The sequence below is a fragment of the Camponotus floridanus genome, unplaced genomic scaffold, assembly GCF_003227725.1.
Source record: "Camponotus floridanus strain SB8 unplaced genomic scaffold, Cflo_v7.5 scaffold12, whole genome shotgun sequence".
Taxonomy (NCBI): Eukaryota; Metazoa; Arthropoda; class Insecta; order Hymenoptera; family Formicidae; genus Camponotus; species Camponotus floridanus.
In genome coordinates, this window is record NW_020229237.1 from 2,434,962 (window position 1) to 2,461,011 (window position 26,050).

General features: G+C 26.8%; 1 protein-coding gene across 23 annotated transcripts in view; it reads right to left on the minus strand.

Annotated features, from left to right (window-relative positions):
* LOC105259050 (mucin-5AC) overlaps positions 1 to 26,050 on the minus strand; it is a 64,474-nt gene that overhangs the window by 19,287 nt on the left and 19,137 nt on the right. For 6 of the 23 annotated variants that reach the window (XM_025415286.1, XM_025415294.1, XM_025415285.1 and 3 more), the window contains 7 exons: positions 14,161 to 14,266; positions 11,142 to 11,201; positions 4,279 to 4,409; positions 3,636 to 3,909; positions 2,067 to 2,184; positions 1,726 to 1,846; positions 225 to 322 (listed from right to left, as the gene is read on the minus strand). In XM_025415286.1, coding sequence (XP_025271071.1) covers positions 225 to 322; positions 1,726 to 1,846; positions 2,067 to 2,184; positions 3,636 to 3,909; positions 4,279 to 4,409; positions 11,142 to 11,201; positions 14,161 to 14,266 — 908 coding nt within the window. The other 17 variants (XM_025415288.1, XM_025415289.1, XM_011270746.3 and 14 more) reach the window with 12 other exon arrangements.

Here is a 26,050-nt window from a genome sequence, read left to right on the forward strand (position 1 = left end):
ATATATACGACACTGAATAAATGTAGTTGCTGCTGATAATTTTTCGTGATAGCAGTATTTTAGAACCAAAATACTGTTATCTAATTACGTAATTTCGTGAAAGATTTCGCAAAAAGAACAGACGTGGATCACAAGTTTAACAATTGAGAAAAACGTTTACTCGTAACAACAATGACAAATCAATGAGCTCTTTATTAGAAAATGATGGAGTATAATGTACTAGCCTGGCAAGAGATAGAGCGTTGAGTGCATGATTATTGGAGACTTGTTTCCACAATGAAGCCTCGTCTTCGGCCGTCAGACCACAACCCCAGTCACGATGCTAATGTAAACCAAAAGATATCAATATCTATGTGTTAACAATTAAGAAAATAGTAAGATTCTCTGTGTGAAACACAAATTTATATTTACGGAGCCAATAAGAACCAGACGCGGATGGTAATGTGTCAGTTTGAAAGAAAATTAAATTTTTTGTTCAAACTGAATAGTTATGCGCGAGGCATATATTTTTGTGCGCGACACTAAGTAGTTAAATATATTTCAATTCGAGATTTTTAAAGAATAAAAATAAATAAAAATAAATCCTCCTAAGTCCCCTAAGAAGTATAAGCGAGAAAAATATCGGAATGAAGTCGCTGAATCGAGAACGATGTAGGAAAAAAAAGATACGTGCTTCTTATTTTAATCTGGATCTACACTATAACACATCCAAAGTTTCACATCAAAATCGGAGGATAATATTTGTATTATTTTTTTTATAAGAGTCAATCGCACCAATGCTGATCAATATTTGTTTCGATTATATCATTGATTGAATTAGGCACATAATTGAGTAATCGAGAGAATAAATAAAATATTATGCGCTCAGTGAATTTTTCGCTTTTAAATTTTTTTACTAATCCAAAGCCAATTTTTTGTTATTAGTTAAAATATCAAAAATGAGAGTATTTATATATTGCAAAAGTTAATATTTAAATTGTAAATTTTTTCTTCACATTAAATATTTTTATAACTAATATTTTTATAAAAAAATTTTTTTTTAAATTTAATCATAGATTTGCTAACAATAAAAAATGATTGATTTAAAAGATAATGATAGTTTAAAAAATAAATTTAGGACGTTGAAAATATTTATTGACAAATCATTAATCAGTTAATTAATCAGATCATCAGTGCTAACCGACCTAGGAGAACATAGAACATGCTTGAAAAAATATTAAATGTTTTGCTTGGATAATATTGGAAAATATATTCAGAAATAGTATGAGGAAACTACGAAAATATGAAAAACGAATGAATATTATTTTTGACAGAGAAATATTTGTTAATAAAAAATCACGCGAAGTAAAATGGTCTACTATCAGATAATTGCTTTCAGTGATATATAGAATATATAATACATTGTTTTAATATAAAATTTTATCGACAAAAAACCGTTACAAAAAATTATATACTTATAATTATTAAATTTTTGTTATGGGAAACATCAGATAGTGAGAAAATAATGCGACACATACATTTTGATAATTGAAAAATTATTTACTGAATGTTGAATGATAAGTTCAATTGTACCGATTAGATTAATTAAAACAATTGAGTGGATAGGGAAAATGAGAAACTATCATTATTTATACGCAAGAAGGATGAGCGTGGAAAAAGACAACGATTGATAATTCAAAAAGGAAACCTTGGGTCTATAATAACAAAACGAATTCCACGGATTACCTTGTACTCGTCAGCGAGTCGCCGAAGTTCGATTACCTCCGCCATGGGAAATGGTTTCGGTTGCGATTTGCCCGACTTCTTATTGTCCGATACCCGCACGATTTTATTTGACTTTTTATTCCTGCAAATAATCAATTTTACGTGTAATAATCGCGTAATCATCATTGACAACAATGTCATCGTAATCAAGTCGCGTTATCACACGTTATCGCGTCTTCACACCGATCGAAATCGTCGTAGATACCTTCTTTTACTTCTCGTTTTTAATTTTGTTTTTTCGTTCTCTCCTGTCTTTTTACTTTTTTTAAATACATACTAACAAATCCGGTTGACAATCTGACCTGAAAGTTATTTTCAAATCCGTCAAATCCTCTTCGCGCTCGTCGCCTTCTGGTACCATGCCGTCGATTGTATCCGTTCCGCTGCCTACTAATGGTTCCAGTTCTGATGCCTGAATTCCTGTAAGAAATATATGAAGAAAATAATGTAAATAATGTATATAATTTTGCTCTTAGATATATAATTAAATTTTTCTTTTTAAAAGTTACTTTTCTATCTTCTGTTTTTGAAACATTTTACATTATTGTGTATAGAGTTTGGTTGAAGAAAAATTATTACAAATTTCAAATGCATTAAATTAATAATTTGAAAATAATAATATAAAGAAGAAAAAGAGAAACAAAAAGTAAAGAAATTCTTTGTGTTTCATCTAAATAATAACTATTGAATAATAATTGATTATAGCGCAGCTGAATTTATAGAAATAGTAAGAATAGATCGAATGCTTTCTATATCTATAATTTTTGGTGGTATAAAAATCATATAGAAAGGAAAAGAAAATATATTTTTTTCACAATTGCACATAAGTCCGTATTTAGTTGTTTGTCTTCTTCCTTCTTCATTATAGTAAAAGAAACATTTAAATCTAGAAATTATTTAGCTGCTTTCGAATCTTTCAAGTTAAAAATTTTGAGATCCAATACAGAAATTTTATTTTTTTCCGGAGAAAAACTGATGTAAATGAATTTTTCAACCTCTGTATTTTTTAACAATAAAAATATCGAAATCCGCTTAATTGAATCCTCTTATCTTATTGTATCCGTTATACTTATTATATCAAGCGCTCAAAACTATTGACGCAACAAATTCGTGACATTCTAAATATTTTCTAATAATATTGTTTAATACTAATGATTTAATATATTTTCGAAATGTGAATTGTCAGAATAGAAATAAAAACCAAATCTCTTTTAGAAATTGTAAGAGATTTTAATTGTAATACCCTTTTTAATATGCCGTTCATTATAAAAAAAACTTGATTTTTATTTCAATTATAACGATTTATAACAATTTATTTCAATTATAACACATTTCGAAAATATATATAATTAAAATTCGATATTTGGGATATTTTTTAAAATTTTTATTAAAAATATTGCCACTAAAATATATATATATATATATATATATATATATATATATATATATATACGCTGTCACTGTAGACAGCGAACCACGAGTGTACTTTGCGAATAAAATTTAAGTTTCTTTGTGACTGATTGCACTAATAAGACATATTCATAACTCGTGATAATTAATTTTATTTTGTTCGTTATGATAACAAATAAACCTTGTTATTATGCGTTCATAATAAGTAAATTATTCTTGTCTCACCATTGTACATTGTGCACGTATTGGCTATCTATTATAGTGACCGTTTGTAACATAGCTTCAACGGACGACCACTATAGTAGCCATTCGTACATAGAGATAAGTCTGCAAATAGTAATCGTAGCGAATAAGTTAATTTACAATTAACACAAAGTTTACTCAAGACTTACAATGTATTTCTCTGGATCTATTGATTGATATTGGAATATGTGTAGATTATCATGACAATAAACAAATACCGTCGCGTTTGTGATCGAAGTCTCCTGGTCGCTTTTTGTGTACCGGTGCCGGTCCAGTAGTCGTCATGCCTTGTTTAAGAGCTCCCATACTGAGCGATTTCCTTGGAGGACCTGTAGTGCCCGCGGAAAGACCCGCCGCTAAAACCGGTGCATGAGTTTCGCCATTCATCAGCTGTGGTTTTCTAGGCCATGCAAATTGCAACCGATATTCGGTGCTTATACGAGATATCGCTTTGCTGAGCTGACTTGGTGGCAGTGTCGATGTGACTTCCTGCTGTGTAAAAGTCAATATTTTAAGTTCAATTAATATTTTGATGCACCTTTCTTCTCTTTTCTCTCTCTTGGAAATTATAAATCAGATTTTAGAATCAAAATAAATAATGGATAATGGGCGTTTATAATAAGAATCCTAGAGATCTTTATAAAACAGAATTTTTATTGGCAAAAAGAAAGCAAAAATAGCCATAATAATCAACAATATAATGTACAATATGATAATATATTTTTCATTTATATAAATTTATATAAATTATTCATTTATATAAATCATTTATATAAATTTTAATTTTTTGTATTTGAATTTATATAAATGTTGTTCTAAATTTTGAGTTATAGAGAATCATAGAGATTATTAATCCCATACCTTATCAGCTACGACGTTCGAATCAATTGCATCGATACCACCACCGTCTGCTGCTGTGATAAATTCATGCGTCTTGTAAGCAAGCTCTGGACATTTCTTTCTTCTAGGTAATGGCGGTTCCAGAGTGGGCCCTGCAAAGTTCATAAGTTCTTAGTTCTCATATTATTTTTTTTTAAATTGAATTCGCCTTGTTTGATCTTTCAATCGCATATATCCAATTGTGTAAATATTTTGTATAATCAAATATCTTACAATATACATTTTTGATTGAAATTTTGATTAAATATTGCTCAAATACGACTTTCATAAACTTTTGTCTTTAATATTTATTTAATCAATTTCTTCCTTAAAAAATGAAATCATCTAAAATATTACTTATTATTTTTATTTAATTAATTTGATAATATGCCGGAAATATGCTCGTAAATTTAATTATATTTCTCAATGATTATTGTTTGTTGTTATTTTAAATCTATTTCCGTATCGCTTCTCCAGACAAATACAAATATATTTATAGAAGTTTGCAAATTTGCCTCGATGATGAAAAATAATTTTTAATGTGTGAAAAATTCTGATCAACTTTTCAAGGGTACGTAAAGCAAGATAAACATAGAAGCCACTACATTTGCTGTGATAAAAAGACGTGGTGAGAAACTGCAAAAGATTGTAGAATTCCTGCGGCGTTTTAATGTCGGATAAGATGAGACATTTATGGGAAATCGGGGTAGCTTTAAACGGCATGCAGGTAAATCTTCGGAAAAGCAAGTAAAAGACATGACACTGAGCGATAATAATAAAAAGTAAAGAGAGCAAAAAATGCCAAATGCATGTTCTTGTCACGGAAAAAATTTCATCAATTTTAATTTTACAATTCCATGATGATTCATTATTCAAACATTTATGCGCCCATTGGTTTTTCGACTCGTCGTTTTCCTTCTTGACTAAGTAATAGGTTTTTTTATGAGAATGACATTATATTTACCGAAAATGTATAATTTAATTTAATAAACAAGTAATTTATTTTATTTCCCTCTTCCTCTATTAATCATTTAATAATCGGTACTACATAATCATGAATGAGACACAATCAAGTTTCTATAAGTTTACAATTTTCCAATGAATATTATTGAATATTATTGACATTTATTGACATTTACTTTTATAAGACAACCTTTTTTATAATACAATCAACGAAATTTGCTTATATATATATATAAATATATATATCATACATTTCAGGAGGTTAAAATTCCGAAAATTTGTAACCAAATCCTTTCTCTTAAACATCACTTGTTTGCTTAATTTGGAGATGAGACAGCAGCATCTTATAATAATCCATTTTACAACTATTTAATTATTATTTAATAATTACAATCTACTATATGTATATATATATATATATATATATATATATATACATATAGTAGATTGTAAATATATACATATCTGCTAAATATCTGCTACTTTTTGGTAATCGTATTTGTAAAAGATAATGAAAGATATTGAAATAATAACGAAACACTAATATTATGCCAATAAATAATTTTTGACTTATTAGACAGAAATTACATATTCGCAACTTCGCTTATGTGAAATGAGAAAAACTCATGCGACGCATGATTGTGAGACTTATTTTCATTTGATTGATATCATTATTTTCATTTGATTGATATCATTATCAGATACCGAATTTGATCATGTTATACATGAAGTTACTTAAATAAAAAAGAATAATATAAAGATTTTAATTAATTAAAATTCAATCATGATATATTACATATTATATTATCATTCTTCAGCAGAACATACATTATTATTTCATCATTAAAACGTTTATATATCATTGCATTTAAATAATTCATATAAAGCAGCCTGTAATATGCATTAGTGTGATAGTACGGATGATAAAATTCATTATCAGTTTCATTCAGAATAATTGGTAATCGAGAATATTACTGTGCTTTTTATAGCAACTAACCGTGAATAAAAAGTATATACGTTTAAGATATACTCCCTCTTTTTTTCCTCTTCATCTTTCTCCTTTTCTTTGTCTTTTTCCTTGATTCAAATTCAAATAAATTATTGTAACTTTATAATATACATTGCATTGTACCGAACATGATTAGTTCAATAACTTTTAAATAATTATGAAACGTGGCACAAGTAATTATGATGCAAGAGAAGGTCTTTTGTAAACAGAATTTAAAGGTTTTTTATATCTAATAAGGCAAATCTTTATTCGGTTACGTTTATCGTAAGAATGCTATTAAAATTGATATAAGTAATTCGATATAAATAATCATCAGCTTTAATATAACTTTGATCTTGACATATCATGTCAAAAAAATGTTGGTACTTTCAATGTTATAATTATATAATTTTTTACATAAATTTGCAATACTTCATCCGAAACGAGAATTAAACATAAAAAATGAACTTTTAATTTATGCAAAAGACGAAATATTTTATTGTTTTATTTTACTGCAAACATGAAACTCCATTCTTTCCGTTGCACCTTCGAAAAAATTCTAATTTAACTCGAATCTAATTTTTATTTAAAAATTAGCTTGGATTAAATCGGAATTTTTTTGAGGTGAAAACGCAAGTGAAAAGACGAAGTCTCATCTTCATCCATATGTACCTTGCAATAAAATAGAACAATAAAATACAAGTTTCCCTTTGCATTCAAAAATTCATGTACTCGTATATCATATCGTCACATATAACGTGTAGAAAGCTGCTTACGAACTGACAGAAATAGATCAAATCTATTGGTAATGGTGTAACGGTTATACTAAAGATAGAAGAGGTATACAAATAAAAAACGTCCAACAAAGAGGCATCAGAAATAAAAATGCAATACTTTAAAATTAATAGTTTAGCAATACTTTAAAGTGTACTTCATAAATTAGAAGAGTCCACAACATCGTTCAAAGTGCACCTGATTCAGGGTTTTATTCATATAAAAAAAGTATAAAAATGATCGATGAAGTGTAATCTTTTTGAAAGATTTATCGTAAATTTTAATTTTATTGAAAAATTTCATAACAGTGATAATCACACAATCATTATTACGCAACGATATTAGAAATTGTAATTTTCCTCGGCACAATCTGTTTCCATTATTCATACCATTCCAATATTGGAAGTGATTTCAGTAAATTCCGAAAATATGATTGATATTGATTCAATATTATTCCCTTCAATTCATATATTATTTCATTATAATGATTAAACACTACTACAATCGGCCTGAAATCCAAGAAAAGTGTATACATATCTATGCAAGCATTCGCGATAAATTTTATGCAGGCAAATGAAAGAAAATTCTATATATACAAGATATCCCGAGACATGAGAATAATAAAATTGCAGTATGACAATTCATGAAAAATTAAAATAAAAATGTATGCTATTTTTTATTTCAAGAAATAGTTTTTAATTTATATAGGTTTACGGAAGAGAGAATAGACGACTGTGTCTAAATCTGTGTCTAATTTTAAAATTTTGTAATTCGAAAACTATTTGAACTTTCCAAAACTGTTTGAAACTATTGTTTGAAATAAAAAATTGTAAATAAATTTTTTACTTAACTCTTTTACAATTTATAATGCTGCAATTTTATCCTCAAATTTCTAGACATTCCATTTTGTGTGTGTGTGTGTGTGTGCGCGCGTGTGCGCGCGCATAAAATGTATGTGTATATACATATGTTGATTTTTTTTATTTTTGAAATAAAGTAGTATTTAAATTATATTATATATAAGAAAATATGTATTTTTTAAATATTATATATATATTTTAGATTTAATATAATATAATCTTTGAATCGTGCAATGAAATAGAGTTATTATTTAATATAACATTTAATTTTTTCAATTTTAATTTCTTTTAATGTAATATTTGATTTTAAATGTTCCTAAATAATTAATTATTAATTTTTGTTCTGTCTTCTAATTTTTTTATTATAGACGATTTACTATAAACAATTATTTTTGTTTTAATATTTTAGTTTAAGTTTCGTATCTTAAAATCATATAAATAAAATTTTTTACGCATTTTTTTATTTTTCTTTTATTTATGCATTCAAATTATTGTATCAAAATAATAAAATATAAAAAATAAAATATAAAAATAATAAAATATAAAATGTTTATTACAATAAATTATTGTAATTAAAGAAATCTACTTTTAATCTAATCTTTATCATCTATTCATTATTAAATCACTACTAAATCTTTTTACCCAGTACTGATGAACCAAACTTTTTACCAAACTGATGAAACTGAGCTCTAGAAAAAAATATTCTCAAAAAGATTTATCAGAGAGAATGATTTTTTTATGCACGATGCATATTCATACATACGTATAGTATATATACATATTTACGAATATATATGTGTATTACAAATATTTATGTGTATTATGATTACTAAATATGTGTATAGTGTTACTAAATATGTTTTAGTTCTATTGTTAGCTATTTAAATCATATTTTTTGCGATTAATAGATTTACAAAAAGTATCTTAATTAATATAGAAATGTAACTAAGAATGTTGCTTCCACCTTAATAGTATAATTTATATACAAAAAAATATTATTCATGGGATGAAATCTGAAAGAGATACAATCAAAGATACAATACATTTTCATTATCTTAGATTTTAATAGCAAGGCTAATTTAAAGATAAATTTATTAACATTAGATTGTGCATGGAAATACAAAAATATTCAACTTAATAAATAAGAATACTGTTGAAATAATTATATATATAATGTATTTGCATTAATTTATAGAAATTTATAGAATAGAAATATTATATTTTTCTATCTTTTGAAAATAACTCACAATTATAAGGTCACTTTACTAAAAATTATTAAATATTCTGAGTTCCATTAAATGAGATAAAAAGACTGATCGATTTATAATGACATTTTAAGAATCGATAGATGCAATATCGTCATCCATGATTATTTTCAAATCTAAGAATGTGGTTGTCGTTAGGCGTAGGCGAAAATAAATGTTAGAGAAGCATTGCCTTAAGTAAATATTTAAAAAAGTGAGTATTTAAAAGAAGAAAAATAAAATTAAAAGAGAGAGAGAGAGCAATTTCCTATTTATTAATGAGGAACTACTTCCTGATAATTGTATTAAGTCGTTCAAGGAAAGTTATATCGGCAAATAAGTCTAGTAAATTATATAACTTTTTACATAATTAAGTTTTTACGTAATAAAATCATTAGAACTTTCTATGGAATTGGGAAAGCTTAGTATTTTTCGATTTCGTATCTTATATATAAATTTTTTACAAAAATCTGTAGATATCTAAATTATTTAAAAAAAACTGAGCGCTGAAATCAGGAAAACTTTCACATATAAGTTAATATTGAAAATTAACTCTTTCACTGTGTTCATTTTCAGTAATGTAAAAGTGCTATAAATAATTGTATTGATAATTATTGTATCTAATATTTACTTGAAAAAATAGAAATATTGTGTGTATATGTATATGTATGTAAATATCTATATGCAGAATTTACACACAATAATTATGTAGTTGGTGAAACTATTTAGCTGTTACTTGCGACAGAATTAAAATCGCATTCGTTGTAAAAACAATATGTCACTTTACATATTTTCACATTGATACGAAGACATTTTTTAAATTTTCTTCTTCTTTTATACTTCATATTTTTGTAAATTTCATAAAATTGCGAAATCTTTCATATCAAAATAAAATGGTAAAATAATTTTTTGTTGTGAAATGTATAAAAATAAAAAAAAGATACAAGAATATATAAATAATCAATTCAAATAATTTTTTTGTCTTTCAATCAATTTTCATTAAATATTTTTATACTCTATTTAATAAAAGAAATTATTATTTAGCTTGTAAGTCTTAACTTATGGTATCATTCTATATACAAAATAATTCGATTAATTATAAATCAACATTTTTTAATTAGATTGAGAGACTATTTATTGGCACTTTTATGACTGCAAGAGACATATAAATTGTTTGTAGCACGCAAAGTTGTGTGAAGTAGCTTCTTAAATTTAAAATTACCTCTGTTTCTTTTTAAATGAGATAGTATGTGTGTGTATTATATATATAAATTCTCTTTTTTACATAAATTCTCTTAATTTTGTTAGATAATGAGTTTAGAAGGTATTTCAGATATAATTTATATATATATATATATATATATATATATATATATATATTAAGACATAAAATATTTTGTAAAATACTCTTCCCTTATGAGAATTATAATGGATAACTTAATATAAGATTTATATTAAAAATATATAATACGCACATACACACACATACAAAATAATGTTGTATCTGCAACATGCATATTTTTTAAGTACAATCTTTTTAATATACTCATCAATCCATTTTAAAAATATAACTCACAAAAAAAAATAAAATGTAAACTCACAAAAAAGGTAAAATATTTCATAAAATATTATACATATATATTTGTTCGAAACGTTAAAATAAAAATATGTTATACATTTCATAATAATTATATATATTGATTTATATTTATACGCAACAAAACATAATTTTATTAAAAAAAACATATCCAATCTTAAAATCTAAGAAGCTATTCCAATTTTAATAAATTAGAGTTAGACTTCGAAAAAAGCATTATTAGTCGCTCAGTGAAAAAGTTGACATTCAATTATAAGCTTTGGTTATTAGCCAGCAAATCAACAGCAGAGGTATAGAGGTAAAGTAGCAATCGAAAAGAAGGATAAGAGAGGGGAAAGAAGGCGATTTTATTTCGGAATATTAAATGAGCGAGAAAAATCGAAATTAAACTTGAGCATTTGCGTAGTTCCGAATCTTACCTTCGCTGTTCTCATCCTCGGTTGACTTGGCCGATTGCAGCTTCGCGCTTGGTTGCTTCGCTGCAATCAAAATTCGCAGCTGGCACCGCATTTTTTCATTCGTTATACCCTTCTTATTTGTCTCTTGCCCTCTCTTTAATGTTCATTTTCTCGTTTGACCGATTGACTTTTCGTCATAATCGATCGTGCAATCTTAATCTCAAGGTCAATTAAGGTAAAATTTCCGAACTACATATATATATATAGCGGACTATAGAAATTTTTATTTCTTATCAAATATTAAATTTTACTTTCAAATATACGAATTATCGACAAAGAAATAAAATAATAATGAGGTCGATGATTTATACTTTCACATTGCTTAATGAATTAAAAAAAAGATTAGATCGACGTTTTCTCTGAAATTTTCCAATAATCTACATTTCTTTTAAATCTCCAATGGTATCGTAAAAATACGTAATATATCACAATATACATACATATATATGTATATAACATATCACAATAAGAGAAAGAGACACATAATATACCTAGGAATAAGATTTTTTATCTGTCTTATAAAAATTACATTGTTTTACAATTCATTTATATATATATATATTGTATTGTCGTTTTTTGTCTGCTATAATTGATCACAATTCTCTTTTTTTAATTTTATACTTGAAAGTTTACTTGAAATAATATAACACTACTACGATATTAATAATGAGCTGAATATTTATCAACTCGCATAAAAAATAGAAATAATAGGAAAACATCCGTAAATAAAGATTATGTAGATAAGGGTAGAGTTTGATCGTTCATGATCTATATATTGGGTTTATTTCAATTTTTCAAGAAAACGAGTACCGTCGACGAAATGGAAAAATCAACGGCGCGGAATTTATTGCAGTCAAATTGCCCTGTGTAAAATGTAAAACGAGGTCGCAGAAGATCGTGTAAGATGATAGATGGTTAAATTCGAGCGACGACTAGCTAAGAAATCAACGATCAGCAGAATAAGATTTGATATAGGCATGTTAATAAATATTCGCAGTTATTGGCCCTTTGTGTTAACTCTTTGTAATATAAATGTTTTTTAACATATTTTACTGAAATTTAATATATAGGTTTATGAGATATTCTATTAAAATTTAATATATAGATTTATGATATCGCTGATTATAAATGATCTAATTTTTTTACTGATATTTATATACATGAATAATACATTTATTCATACATATAAATATCAATAATATATTATATTTACATTATTCATGGATATAAATATGTTTCAAGAACAAAGATATCAAATATATTACATAAAATCATTATGAAATGCACAGAGAAACTGCAGAAAGATAGATGTCTCAAAATGAGATACTATACCAAAAGATTAATATAAATATAATATATATTTTTTAAGAATAGTATTATTTGCTTTGTTTGCCTTTTATATGATATTCTTCATAAATTAAATACATTAAAATAATATAAATATAATAATAACAATAAAAATTATAATAGAGGTAGGTATTAATGTTTATATATATAATTTTGCATATAATATAAATTAAAGTAGAAATTTCTAGTTAAATTATCTACTTTTTTATGATAGACGAGATAAATCTTGAAATGGTCTTTTTATATTCATTATTATTTCTGATATTGCTGCGATTGAGAAAGATGCTTTATTATAATCATAAATGAAATTTCTTAAATTAATGTGAATAATTTAAGCAAATCTATGTTGAAAAAAAAATTTACATTTAAATTTTCTTTAACAAATTTTTTATTGCAGCATTTTATTTAATGTTAAATATTCACTCTACAATTAAATACTTTGTATATAAATATTTTATAATTAACTTATCAAAATATAAACATATCTATAATACATTTTTTATCCATATTAATTAGATTTAAGAAATATACTAAAAAATTGCATACATAATTTTACGATATTAATAACGCAATGATGTATATATACATATTCTCAGAACAAGGCCAAGAACTGCTTTTTGCTTAATTATAATATTTTATTCAATCGAATAGAAATGATGAAAGATCCATCAATCTGATTGACATCTGTTCTCAAACCCGAAATAGTGCATAATTGACAGGTAAAAATGCATATCTACTTTGATTTAAGCGTTCACACAGAAACATCAGTATAAAACAAAATGAAAATTTCACAACATCGAGAGAACAAATATTGGTTTTATATATATATAAGGTATGTATATATATGTGTGTATCTCTGTGTATATATATATATATATATATATATATATATATATACACACATATGATATATATATAACATATATAAAACAAAATTCATGAAATATGTGTATCATAATAAAATCGCGAAAATATAATGTGAACGATATGTGATGAAGAGCGAGTGTATTAACTATATGAATAGTAACACGAATAAATGAGATCACTAAACATCTTTACGAAACTAATATAAAGAGGAATAAATAAATAGACTTCAGCAAATAGATTCTCTTAGGAGCGTGGATTGGCATAATTATTTTTTTCAAAATATCCATTAAAGCAATATCATTAAAATAAAAAAAAATTAAATATCTTTATTTTTCTCTAAAATAGAATCGCAAGAATTAAAATGCAAAATAAAACCGATTCACGCTCGAAAGATGCAAAGAATTTATTGAAACATTAAAGCTTAAACAGTACAAGTAGGTACTCTCATTTTCTTTTTTAATTTTAATATATCATATAAAATATTTATTGTATTGCCAATTTAAAAGTAAAAATGTATATTAAAAGTAGAAATATATTATTGATTCTTCAAACACAGTTGCAAAATTTTAAAATTTTATATTAAAATATTACTTTTTGTTATATCATATGTGAAGTATTACGTCGTAGGTAAATTTTTTAGATTTTCTGTTGGTGAGTGAATGTTGTAAATCTTCTACTGTTTAAGATAAATGTTCGTTAAAAATAAATACGACGAAAAATATACTATGTATATGTGTCTTGCCATAATTACGAATGTTATACTTACTCGATAACGGTGGTGGTTGCGGCGCACGTCGCACAACCGCGAGCTCCGCGTGCGGTCCTGTATATTCGTGCCATGTGTACGTGCTCCTGTATTCCGAATGAAGCTGCTGTAACAGGTAATTAAACCATTGTTTGCAGATTACACTATTGCACATGATTGCACGAAAAAAAGATTGCACAGATAGATGCAATATTGAGAAATTTATTATATATATTTTAATTTCATAATTATATACATATGTAATTGTTAAATCCTTCCCAGTTATCTCATTTTATATTTATAATATCAATTTTTGTATAAGTAAAAATATAGTTAATACCATACATCTATAAAATATTTATAACAATAGACAGATAATTATATACAATCGTATAATAGTAAAAAAATCTACTAAAAATTTTCAACTAAAAAATATTTTTCCATTTTATTAAAAAATAATTTAATAATACAAATTTTGTAAGTAATTCATATATAATTTTTTAATTTAATTTAATTTTTTAATTTAATAATGTGAGATAATATGAGATTCTCTTAATATAATGTCGTCATAGATTTACAAATTATGATCAATGAATGCGTTTGCAAAAATAAATTCTATCTTTATCAAATATTTAATTGTTATCATTTCTTGTATTTCAATATTTTATCATCATGCACTATTTATTATTAATTAAAATATATTATAAAGTTTCGATAAATGAATGATCGATGATCGGGGCTTCCATAATCTATTTCAAAAGGCAAATCTGTAATATCTTTTACATGGAGGATAATTAATTTTATATGAAAGACAAGTAAAGAGCAAAACAAAGTATATTTCGCTAAAATATATTTTATAAGAATTAAATATTTTATAGGAATTAAATACTGATCATATATAGATATATTTATGATTATACTTTTCTTAGATTTCCTGTTTTTATTGTTAAACTTCTTTATTTGCTGCAATTTCATCAATGTATTGAAATGTACGCTAATTTGTCTTAAATATGCAATGTTAATAACCATAAAGATGGTAAGAAGATAAATTATAAATTATATGTATATTTATTCACTAAATAATTATGATATTTAAAGCTTGATCTTTATCTATTTTTGACATTACTATGTACAAACTGAAAACATTTTCAAGTAATTGCCTGAAAAAATTACGTAATTACCTGAACAGTCAGCTACTTAATTTTTATATGACAATTAACGAGCATATAAAGTTAAATTGGGAATAGTAAAAATTAATTTGATTTATTTTATACTTTCTCGCTTATTGTGTGATCACCTTTATTTACTTTTATTATTTATTTTTATTAATTTAATTTCTTTATAATTGCGATAACTTTTATATAAATAAAGTTTGTTTATTTTTTGCGGAAGTAACTATCACATAATAGTTTTGTCACGTTTTATATGCAAGAAAGTTTTATACGACAATTAACACGTATCATATTTAACACTCAAACAAGTTTCAACCGCTATCAGCATTTACCTTCAGTATCACTTCCCAAGTGTCAATCTGTATATGTCTATAAATTGGTCTATGAAGTTTAATGTGACAAATTTTAACTTTCTATTCCAGGTATATAAATTTTCAAAGTAAGCGTTTTGCGAATATATTGACACAATTGCGCAAATACTAATAAAGTGCACATCAGATGATTCCGCTACTGTAAACAAATCTTCATATCTAACTGTATTTTAATAATCACATGATAGTCATTATTCACAATTTAACAAACAACATCTAATTATGTCTTCAAATATGTGAGACAATATATTATACAACATATTATAAATATTGCATAGTAATATTGTATAATAATATTATTACTTTAAAATTAAAATAAAATATAATGTGTGCTAAGAAATAAATAATGGGGAAATTTAATTCGATGCTAAAAGTAGAAAAATATTTTTTCGATCACAATTTCTATATTATTCATAAAATTTTGCAAACATTAAATGAGATTAACTAATATATTTAAACGCATTTTGCACATTTTTTTTTACAAAAAAATATATTTTATATATGATATACAATTTTTTAATTTTTTATATTGATAGACAATTTTTTAATTATATTGACAAACCTTTTTGTGTAAGTTAGCCACGTAATTATGTAGTAGAGTAAGTAGTAAAAGTCAACGTACTATAACGACTTCGCCTAAGTGTTGCGAATATCGACAAAGATACGAGTGGCGCAGTGCTGGTTCTTCTACCCATTCCCTTCTACCCAGAAAAATCGACTTTTCGGGCCGTATTTTCGTCATAGCAACGACAATTACATTTCTCACGCAAAAAAAAATGTCCAACGCAAAAGTAAAGATATTATTGACGCTTTCTTCATGCGACGAAAAACGTGCGCATGTGATCCAGCATATCGATCGATACGGGTGTGCAATGGCGCAATGCCGGTTCTCTCTCCTACGACTACTTTCCGTGACAACGATTTGCACATGGAGGTCAATACAGCTGAGTGACCGTGCAGTTTTACGCTACACTGTGTTACATTGGGATTACTATCAAAATTGACTATTCTTGCCTTGACTATTCTTCACTCTGCCGCGTTTATTGCTGTGTCCCATTTCTCAGAAATTACACTATGAATTGAGATAACTCTGCACGAAAACTTCGATAAATGTTAAAATCAACGGGTTATTTTAAAAAAATAATTCGCAAATTGCTGCCGATCAATAAATGTCTCCTTGCTGACGGCATTAATGTGGCGGCATCGCGAAATAAATAATGCATTTCATAGCTATGACGATTAATCTGTTGCTCGATATTCAATGGTATAAAAAATGAAGCATTTAATTTTATTTTATAGATGAGAAGCGATATAAAAATGTAAGAAAATTTCGATATATGAGAAATTCATGACTCTTTGCGATGAAATAGATTTAGAAAGTTTAGAAATAGATGAAAAAATTCTTATTAATGATCTTATTATAGCAAAAGTAAAAAAAATTTCTCAACCTTTCTCTTTCTCTCTCTCTCACTTTGTTTCTATTAAATTTTATCTAATAGTAGATTTTACAATTTAATATATTCAATTAAATATTACTTAACTCTACAATATAGTTAATATAATGTACTTAACTGTACATTATAGTTAAGTACATTTAAGTAATATTTAATTTATATTATATGAATATTTTTTAATTATTTAAAATCTAATTTAAGCTTTTTATATCAAAGTAATATTGGCATCTCGATGAATGTAATATCGATAACTAAAGCCCGGAACACTAACGCATTTTATGTGGCGACCAATATAGGATATTCTTCTGAGCAATTGATTCGAATCCAAGCGTATAAAAAATTCCACGATTCAGTGGATCAAATCAGAATTTTTTTTTAAATCAATTGCTGTGTCCAATGACTTTCAATGATCTTGAGTTATAAGTCGTTAAATGCAATGTAAAAAGAACCAAATAAAGATGTTTAAAAAATTATACTTCTATTTTAAAAAATAGAGATAGTATATGATTTTGGCATTTTCATTAAAGATAAAATGTTTTAATAAAAATATGTCTTCTTCGAAATTATAACCATATAATTTTATAAATTAATCATAATAAACCCATGAATTAACCATGAATTATTGCGAAAATCGCAAAACAATAGAAGATTTTCTTATTCGGTTTAATGCGCTCTACCTGCATACGAGAGATGATGCGATTATTACTAAACATCCTATATAGAATTGTTTAAATCTACTCAAACCATTTGAATTCCAATAATTAATTCCAATTCGGAAATTACATTCAACCATTTATAAATAAATACCAAACGTGAGAGAGATCGTGACGATCTATTAAATTTATGTGTAAATGTAATATATAAACATAAATATATATATAAATTTTATAAAAATTAAAAAGTCACTAATATATCCAACATAAAAATATAATTGATATAGCCAATATTTTGTATAAAAATATTTTTATAAATACGCGAGAAAAATACAAAGTGATATATAAATTTTTCGAAAACATGATTAAGTACAAAAAATCATAAGATTATAAATTATATGTTCTAAAGAGTATTCAGCCATACAATTTTTGTCTATAATCTTTTTTATGTATCTAATATTTTCGATAATATTTGTTAGAAATTACATATATCTTCGAAAAATTATTTCAACCTTGTGCATGTGAGAAAGCACTTGTAAAAAAATATGTATCTTTTATTTTCAGTTGTTTTACGACCTATTCGAAGCTCATCGAAATCGGAAAGGAATATTTCCACATACACTTCCAATCAATATCTATTGAGTTGAGCGCTATATCATGTGCAAATGTATCTTCTTGAACCCCTTACGATTTTATAAGATTAGTGAATAAACAAATATAAAAAATATAAAATAAGATTTAAAAAATTTATTTAATTATCCCGATTGATCGTGAGATGAGAGTTGTAAAATTTTAAACTTCTTATTGAAGACTATCAAATATCTTTGTTAATATTAAGATATACAGCGTGTTTCTTAATAAATGCCAAAAATTTTAGAAAATAATACTTTGTTGAAAATTAAGGGGGAGTTTCTCATATAAGCATATACTCCTACATCCCTCCTTGGAGTTACATTCCTCCAAAAATGAGAGTAAAAATTAGATTTTTATTTTTTTTCTCAAATATGGAACAAGTTAAAGAAATGAAATTAGGTAGATATTTTCTATTTAGTAAATTTTCTATTTAGTAAAAAGGTTATTTATTAATATTTTTTTTCAACCTTTCATATTGTTATAAGGAGATGAAACTAGCAATTCAATTTTTTATTAAAACTTTTTAATGTTTATATGAAAAACTTCCCTTAATTTTCGACAAAGAATCATCTTCTAAAATTTTTCGCACTTATTAAGAAACACTATGTATAAAGATTCTACTTTGATACAAAAAAATCATCATTAAATTGAAAATAATTGAAAAATAATTGATTCTGGCCCTTCCCTATCTCTTTTAAAAAAAGAATTTCGAAAAGTTAGATATATACGTTCTAATTCAAGAAAAATAGCAATCTCGAAATGTCCTGCACATGGATTAAATTATTGCAATTCTCCGGTTCTCTCACCTTGTCAATCGGCATTGAAGGGCACGCACGGCAGAGGTTCCAGAATGAACCAATCATGAGGCCGCGGTGTGTGGGGCAGTGGGACAATGACACACAGCTGCTGCGTTAGCGAGCGACGCACAAGGCCGGCTGTTTCTCGGCGACGGACACGCGGTCTCGTTAACAAGCCAGAATTAGGGGCGTTCTATCGAGAAGGACAATGCGATTCTTCGATGTCGATTATGACACGATATACACTACTATACGGCTCCTCTTCTCCTCATCCACCTCTCACCACTTCACCACCTCAGCACCACCTTCCTCTTCTCTCAGCCTTCAAGGCAGTGTTCGTAAGCGGTGCTCGGGCTCAGGCTCGGGCTCCGAATTGCTCCCTCTGCATGTATAAGTACATCATGTACGTATGTGTCAAGTGTCTATGTATATTGTGTGTGTGTGAATTTATGCACACGTGTGTGTATGTATATGTATGCAGATATATATGTTACAGGCAAAGATTAGAATCTCGTGGTTTTGTTACTATGATGATACTTGACGATTCCACTGATATTATTAAGATTGCTTTGATATTGCCACTCATTGCATTGGTCATAGAATTTTGCATCTAACTCCATCTAATTTTACTTCATTAAATATACAACGATATATAAATTCAAATGTGCAATCTCTGCCTTGGATAATGCTAGAACCGACTGCTAACTTTCATGGCTCCAAATTCGGGAAATTACCTTTAAAAATAAAACTTAATTATATTATTTTAAAAATGTCTTGATGTCAGTCTCATTTGTAGAGAATACACAACAAAATATATGAGTTTTATCAAGATGTTGAGACTCCCACGTATGCACATATACATATACATATGCACATAGACATATACACGGATACATATACAGACGATTTTAAATTAATCTTTTAAAATGTAACTATAATAAATGTAATAAATTAAAAAAAACTAAATTTTAAAAATTCAATTAAATTACACGAAAAAGATGTTAAAATAACATTACAAGTTTGGTAGATAGAGTCGTTTTAGAAATTTCATTTCATCTATCGCTACTTTTTTTAAAATAGAATTACAAAGTTTCTTTGTGTGCAATGTAGAATTTAATTGAAGAAACTTAATGATCTATTAATGAATAAACTTAATGATGAACTTAATGATAATATTAAAATTCCATGACTTTATTATTATGAAACTGGTTTAAAAAATTCAATCATCATACTATACGTATAGTTTTATTTTTAAGCTCATCTTATGCTTTATATTATTAAATGATGAATATAAATAACTTGGAAATTATAAGAAAATTTACTCTTCAGCTAAAAAAAATAAATAAGCATTTTGATTTTATTTCATTTTATTTCAGAAACAAATGGCTGATTACTTTCAAAAATAAATTATAAATATGATTATAGTATTCGAACAATATAATAATATAGTTATGTTGCAACGATAAAATTACATCAACAGAAGTATTCAGACGGAAAAGATATCGTACAATACTATAAAATCTTTAATAGAATCCGTCGATATTTTTTAAAACTTTTTTACTATTAAAAAATTTATTACAAATCGAAATAAAAAGATATTTTGCGATCATCATGTGTTTAATAATTACATATTTCGAGGACTTTATAAAGTATTATCAGAACCATTTCAATTTTTAATATAAAAAATCGTATATTAAAAGCAGTGGAAGAAAACTCAGGAACTAATATTAGAAAAATATTTTCAGGAATCAGTGCTCTTCTTATCTGAAAAATGTTTCTCTAAACTTTTCGAAGATTGAATTATCCATACTATATTCAACGAATAAAAGTATTCGCTCCGCCAGATTATTCAATAAAGATAATGTTTTCTCAAAATATGTATTGAAAATATACTTTATATTTCATAGTTCACATTTTCACTGATAAAACTATATTATAATATATGATATTACAAAATAGTCATCGCATATAAACAGTATAAAATTGGTTTACAATTACTAAAGCATCAACGTCGTTTTTTTAATGTGTAGATAGATATCTTGATGAATGATTGAATGAATAGAATGGATAGAATTTCATGAAAAATCTATCATTTAAACGAACAGATCTATTAAGTAAACTTTGTGAAAATTTATTGGTAAATACGTTATCCCAATTTTTCGATATATATATCTTAAAAGAGAACGATTATAAGAATGATTCACGATGGAACACCAACTAATTTTATATCCACTGTTAAATAATATTTAAATAATCATACATACAAGTTTTTATCTCGTTTTATATGATTCCACTAATTTTTATGAATACATCTTAAGAAATTTAATATATTCTTCACTGATAAGCAATGTATAGAATTTATAGCAATCCTAAATGCCTATAAATGTAACTTAAAAATTAGAAATTTGAAAAAAGTTTACAATATTTTGTGATATGAAAATGTGAAGCATGTACCCCAATACAAAGAAGACATTCCAAACATCTTTTATAAATATCAAAATATAAAAATATATAAAATAATTCTTTGTTTTTACGTCATATAAGTGATTTATGGAAATTGCATAGAAACAAACAGATTATTTGTTTTCTCGAAACTGAAAATCATTTTTAATTCTGACAAGAGTAATTTTTTATTTATTGAATATTTTTTGTTCAATATATATGTATGTAATATATATGTATGTATATATATGTATGTACACAACGTGCATTTATATAGCATTTGTATTATATATTATATATATAGTACATCTAAAAGAATATTTTTGATTGAAAAGAGAAAGAGATGACTTCTTGTGCGAAAATAAATTAAAATTGTAAAATAGAATTATTTCATGGAATTTTGTTCTCAAATAAATTGCTTTTAAAAATTATAAAATTAATAATATATTTATGCTCTCTTAAATTTTTAAATGATGAATTTATATTGTATGTCGCCAAATTTATCTTGATAGTGATAATTAAGATATAAATATAACAGAATAATAAAAAATAATAATTTCTTACAAAATTATGTATAAAATATTAACTTTCTTTAGATACATATATTATTTTATATCTTTTATATCTTTTAAATGAAATATTATGCTGTTATATTTATATATTAATAACTGCTCAAGATAAATATGGTGACATGTAATATAAAGTCGTTAAATATTATTCTTTTCTCTTTAACTTCAAAAATTTATTTTATCAATTAAAGGAATGTTATTTTGTTATACATATTTTATGTATAATAGCGATTGTATCAAAATAAATTAGAAAACATTATATGAAGTCTTTAGAAATTGTGTAAACGTAAAAAAACGTACAAATATTAAATCTTCACTTTCCAATTTTCTTGCATCTTCTATAAAAAATTTTATTTTACATGTGATTTATTTTTATGCGAAAAATTATCTCTTTTCTGATTGTATATTAATTTGTATATACACATAATTACATGTATATATAACACACATACATGGAATATGGTGGTCTATGGACATTTAAATAATATCCTTATTTGAAAACATGTTAGAATCATAATTTTAAGATACAATTTTAACACATATATGTGATATAGGAAGAAGAATATCTCTTTATAAAATAAATAAATAAAGTCTAATAAAACACAAAATTATGAAAGAAGAAAAACTATCTTTCTATAAAAAATCTATATTAACTTTAAAGCTTTGCAAATAATGATATTAAGCGATTTTTTTCATAAAATTAAAAATTCTGTATGCGTGTATGTTTATGTGTGTGTGTATTCTTATATTTTGTGTGTATCGTTAATATTTTTTTAAATATATGTATATGTATATATAAAGCATTGGATAATAATTGCATCACCTCTTATGTAGATACAACGGGTTAAAATTCTAGAAAAATCTGCTAGCGTAATTTGTAATAATTATTGAAAAAGTAATTAAAAAATTTTCACTAATTATTACAAAAATCTCAAAATGTTAGAGGATTTTTCTACTTAGTTTAACCCATTTTACTTGCACAGGAAAAGTAATGCAATTGTTATCGGATACTCTGCATAAATACTTATATATATTTATATACCTGCATACATATACATTTATACATACATGCACATATATATAAAATATTTAAAAAAATTCCGATGTTTTATTTGTTTAAGTGTTCTATTGGACCATCCTGTATATAAAGCGAGAAGGGAGAAACACCGCCTGTGTGAGAAAGTATGTATCATTGTATGCGTGCGTATGCGCGAGTGTGGATGTACGTAATAAGACGCAATGCCGATATTCGCGTATACGTCATTCAACTCGATTTTTATCAAATAGAAAAAAATCGCAAAATGAATGATTTAGAATTATAATTGAGCTACATTCGGCCTATCCAAATTGATTAGTCGAAAGCGGTAATAATAAAAAAATGAAACGATGAAGATGATGAAACGATGAAGCAAAGAACTTGCGAGATGCACGTGTAAGATGAACCATAAATAGATCGAGTTAGACAAAATAAGAAATGAGTCAGAATAAATTATCGTGAAATCTTCGAGGAATCCGAATCGAAGAATTGATCAGTTGGCGCTTATGTAACAAGTCACATTTCAAATTAAGCTTGAAAAAAAAAAGAATTTAATAGAACTAATCATCGAGGTCTTTTTGAATAATTTACCAATGAAAAAAAGATGGAGTAAAAACGAGATGAACCAAAGACTAATGAAATCGACCACTTCCCAGTTTTACCACTTTCTCATCTTCATCCTGACAAACTTCCCGTTTGTCACGTACAAGATTTTTTCTCTTCGTTATAAATTTTCTCTCTCTCTTTCTCTCTATCATTTATTCTCTTTTTCCCTTCTTCATTTATTTCAATATCTAGGTTGTCTAAACCAGAGTATCTTCGACACCTTGTCTCGATTGACTAGCTCGTCTTCTCTACACATATATGTATATTCGTATAGACATCTACATGAGTATCTTCGCGAAGGAACCTGCGAAGAGAACTTTGGAAGAAGAAAAGACACATATCAAGTGCGATGGCCGACACATCGGTTAACACTAATCCCATTTAATTAAATTTTCTGGTTGCGTAAACGCTATAGGTAAAAGCGACGATCGCGAAACAGTAATACAATTGCTAGTCCAATCATATCTACATCGTCGGTGAGCTATGAGCGAGTGACACGTACCGGTAGTGATTCGCATTAACATATCCGTGTGAGCGTGTTAATGACAAATAAGCGAGACATAGAGAAGAATATAGCTAAAGAGAAGGAGATAGAGAGACGAATTAAGGTAAAAACGGACTTAATATGCAATGACGTTTGTATATTAGTGGAGTATCTCTGTGTGTGTGTTTGTGCGCGTATATGCCTATGAGCACCCAGGTGACACTCCGGACACGTACAAATAGTTGTTACGACGAGACGGAGGGCAGAGCGAGAACGAAACCGTGAGAGGCACTGCTGGTCCCACTGTCGCCGCACCGACGTTGCGTAGAGCGCCGCGTCGCCGGCAAGACGGCCTGCGGAGGCGATAGGAGGGGTTGCCGGAGACAGGCGCAGGCGTCGAGCCGATGAAGACCGGGTCGATAGTCCGCAACGTCGTTCCTCCCTTGCCGGCCGGCTGCCTCTACTCACTCTTTCTCCTCTACTTGTCTCACCCTCTTTCTCTTTCTTTCTCCCTTCGTATCGTCACCGCATCACTAAATTCCTCGCAATGACGAATTGATGATTTAGAGTTAGGGGATTCGAAATCGCGAACACTTCCCTTGGCTTCTATTTTTCGATGACAAACTAATATTATCGAATGCTGTGCGTAAAAGAAATTTCTTGATTTGAATGGAAATATCAAAATATCAAGTTATGTAGCTAACATTCGCGTTATGTTAATTTATGTCAATATTTAATGATTTAAATTTTTACACTTCACATGTCTTTTTTGAATACTTTTTCATTATTGCGTATGATAATATTTTTTCTTCTGCAAAATTTCATTTCATAAAATTTTTCAAATTGCAATCTTCGACTGTCTCCCTCTTTCTGTTTTGAGACTAGATTTCATAAATTAATCAAGTTAAGTCTGTATTTTTCTTAAGATTAAAAATAGCAAAAATCAATCGAATTATATTCAAAGTTAATTTGCATTACTAAAATCACTCGTAAAGTCTTCAACATAGAACTACACCACTGAACTTCTAAAATCTCTTAATACATCAATATTTTTTTGTTTCTTCCTGCATATATCTTTCCTTCTTACATATCCTTTCGCTTCTTTTCTCTCTCTTTCTTTCTTTTTTTTATTCTTCTAATACTCTCCTCTGCTTTACAACTATCCACTTTGCTCCAGCATTTATTTTCTAAGTAAACTTTTGCTCCCGTCTGCTGTATATACGTTGTTTGATTGTTGAAAACAGTTCCAAATTGCTTCTTTCTCAGAAAGTAGTTTTCGTTCCTTGCGGTGATTCCCATCTTGCTCCATCCGATTTTCTTGTTTGCTCGATATGTAAACGTCATAAACGATGCTGCTTAAAATATTCGTATATGTTTCTTTTTAATTATATTCTTGTTTTAGTTTTACATAGTACATATATGTAAAGAGATGTTCGTTGATTGGTGTCAAACTATCCTTCGTAATCAAGCATTAATTATCTATTATTTTTAACGAGCCTTTTACTCTTCTGTCCTTGGGATCTATGTCTACATCCTCTCTCTCTATTTCCTTTTCTTTTTTTCCTTTTCCGACTTTTCCTGTTTGCCATTCGTCGTGCTCATCACGTATCTGGCGCCGCAGTGTCGAGCCAGCAGTGTTGCAACGCGTCGGTGAACTCTTGGTGATCACCACGATAGGCGGGTTCCGAAAGTCG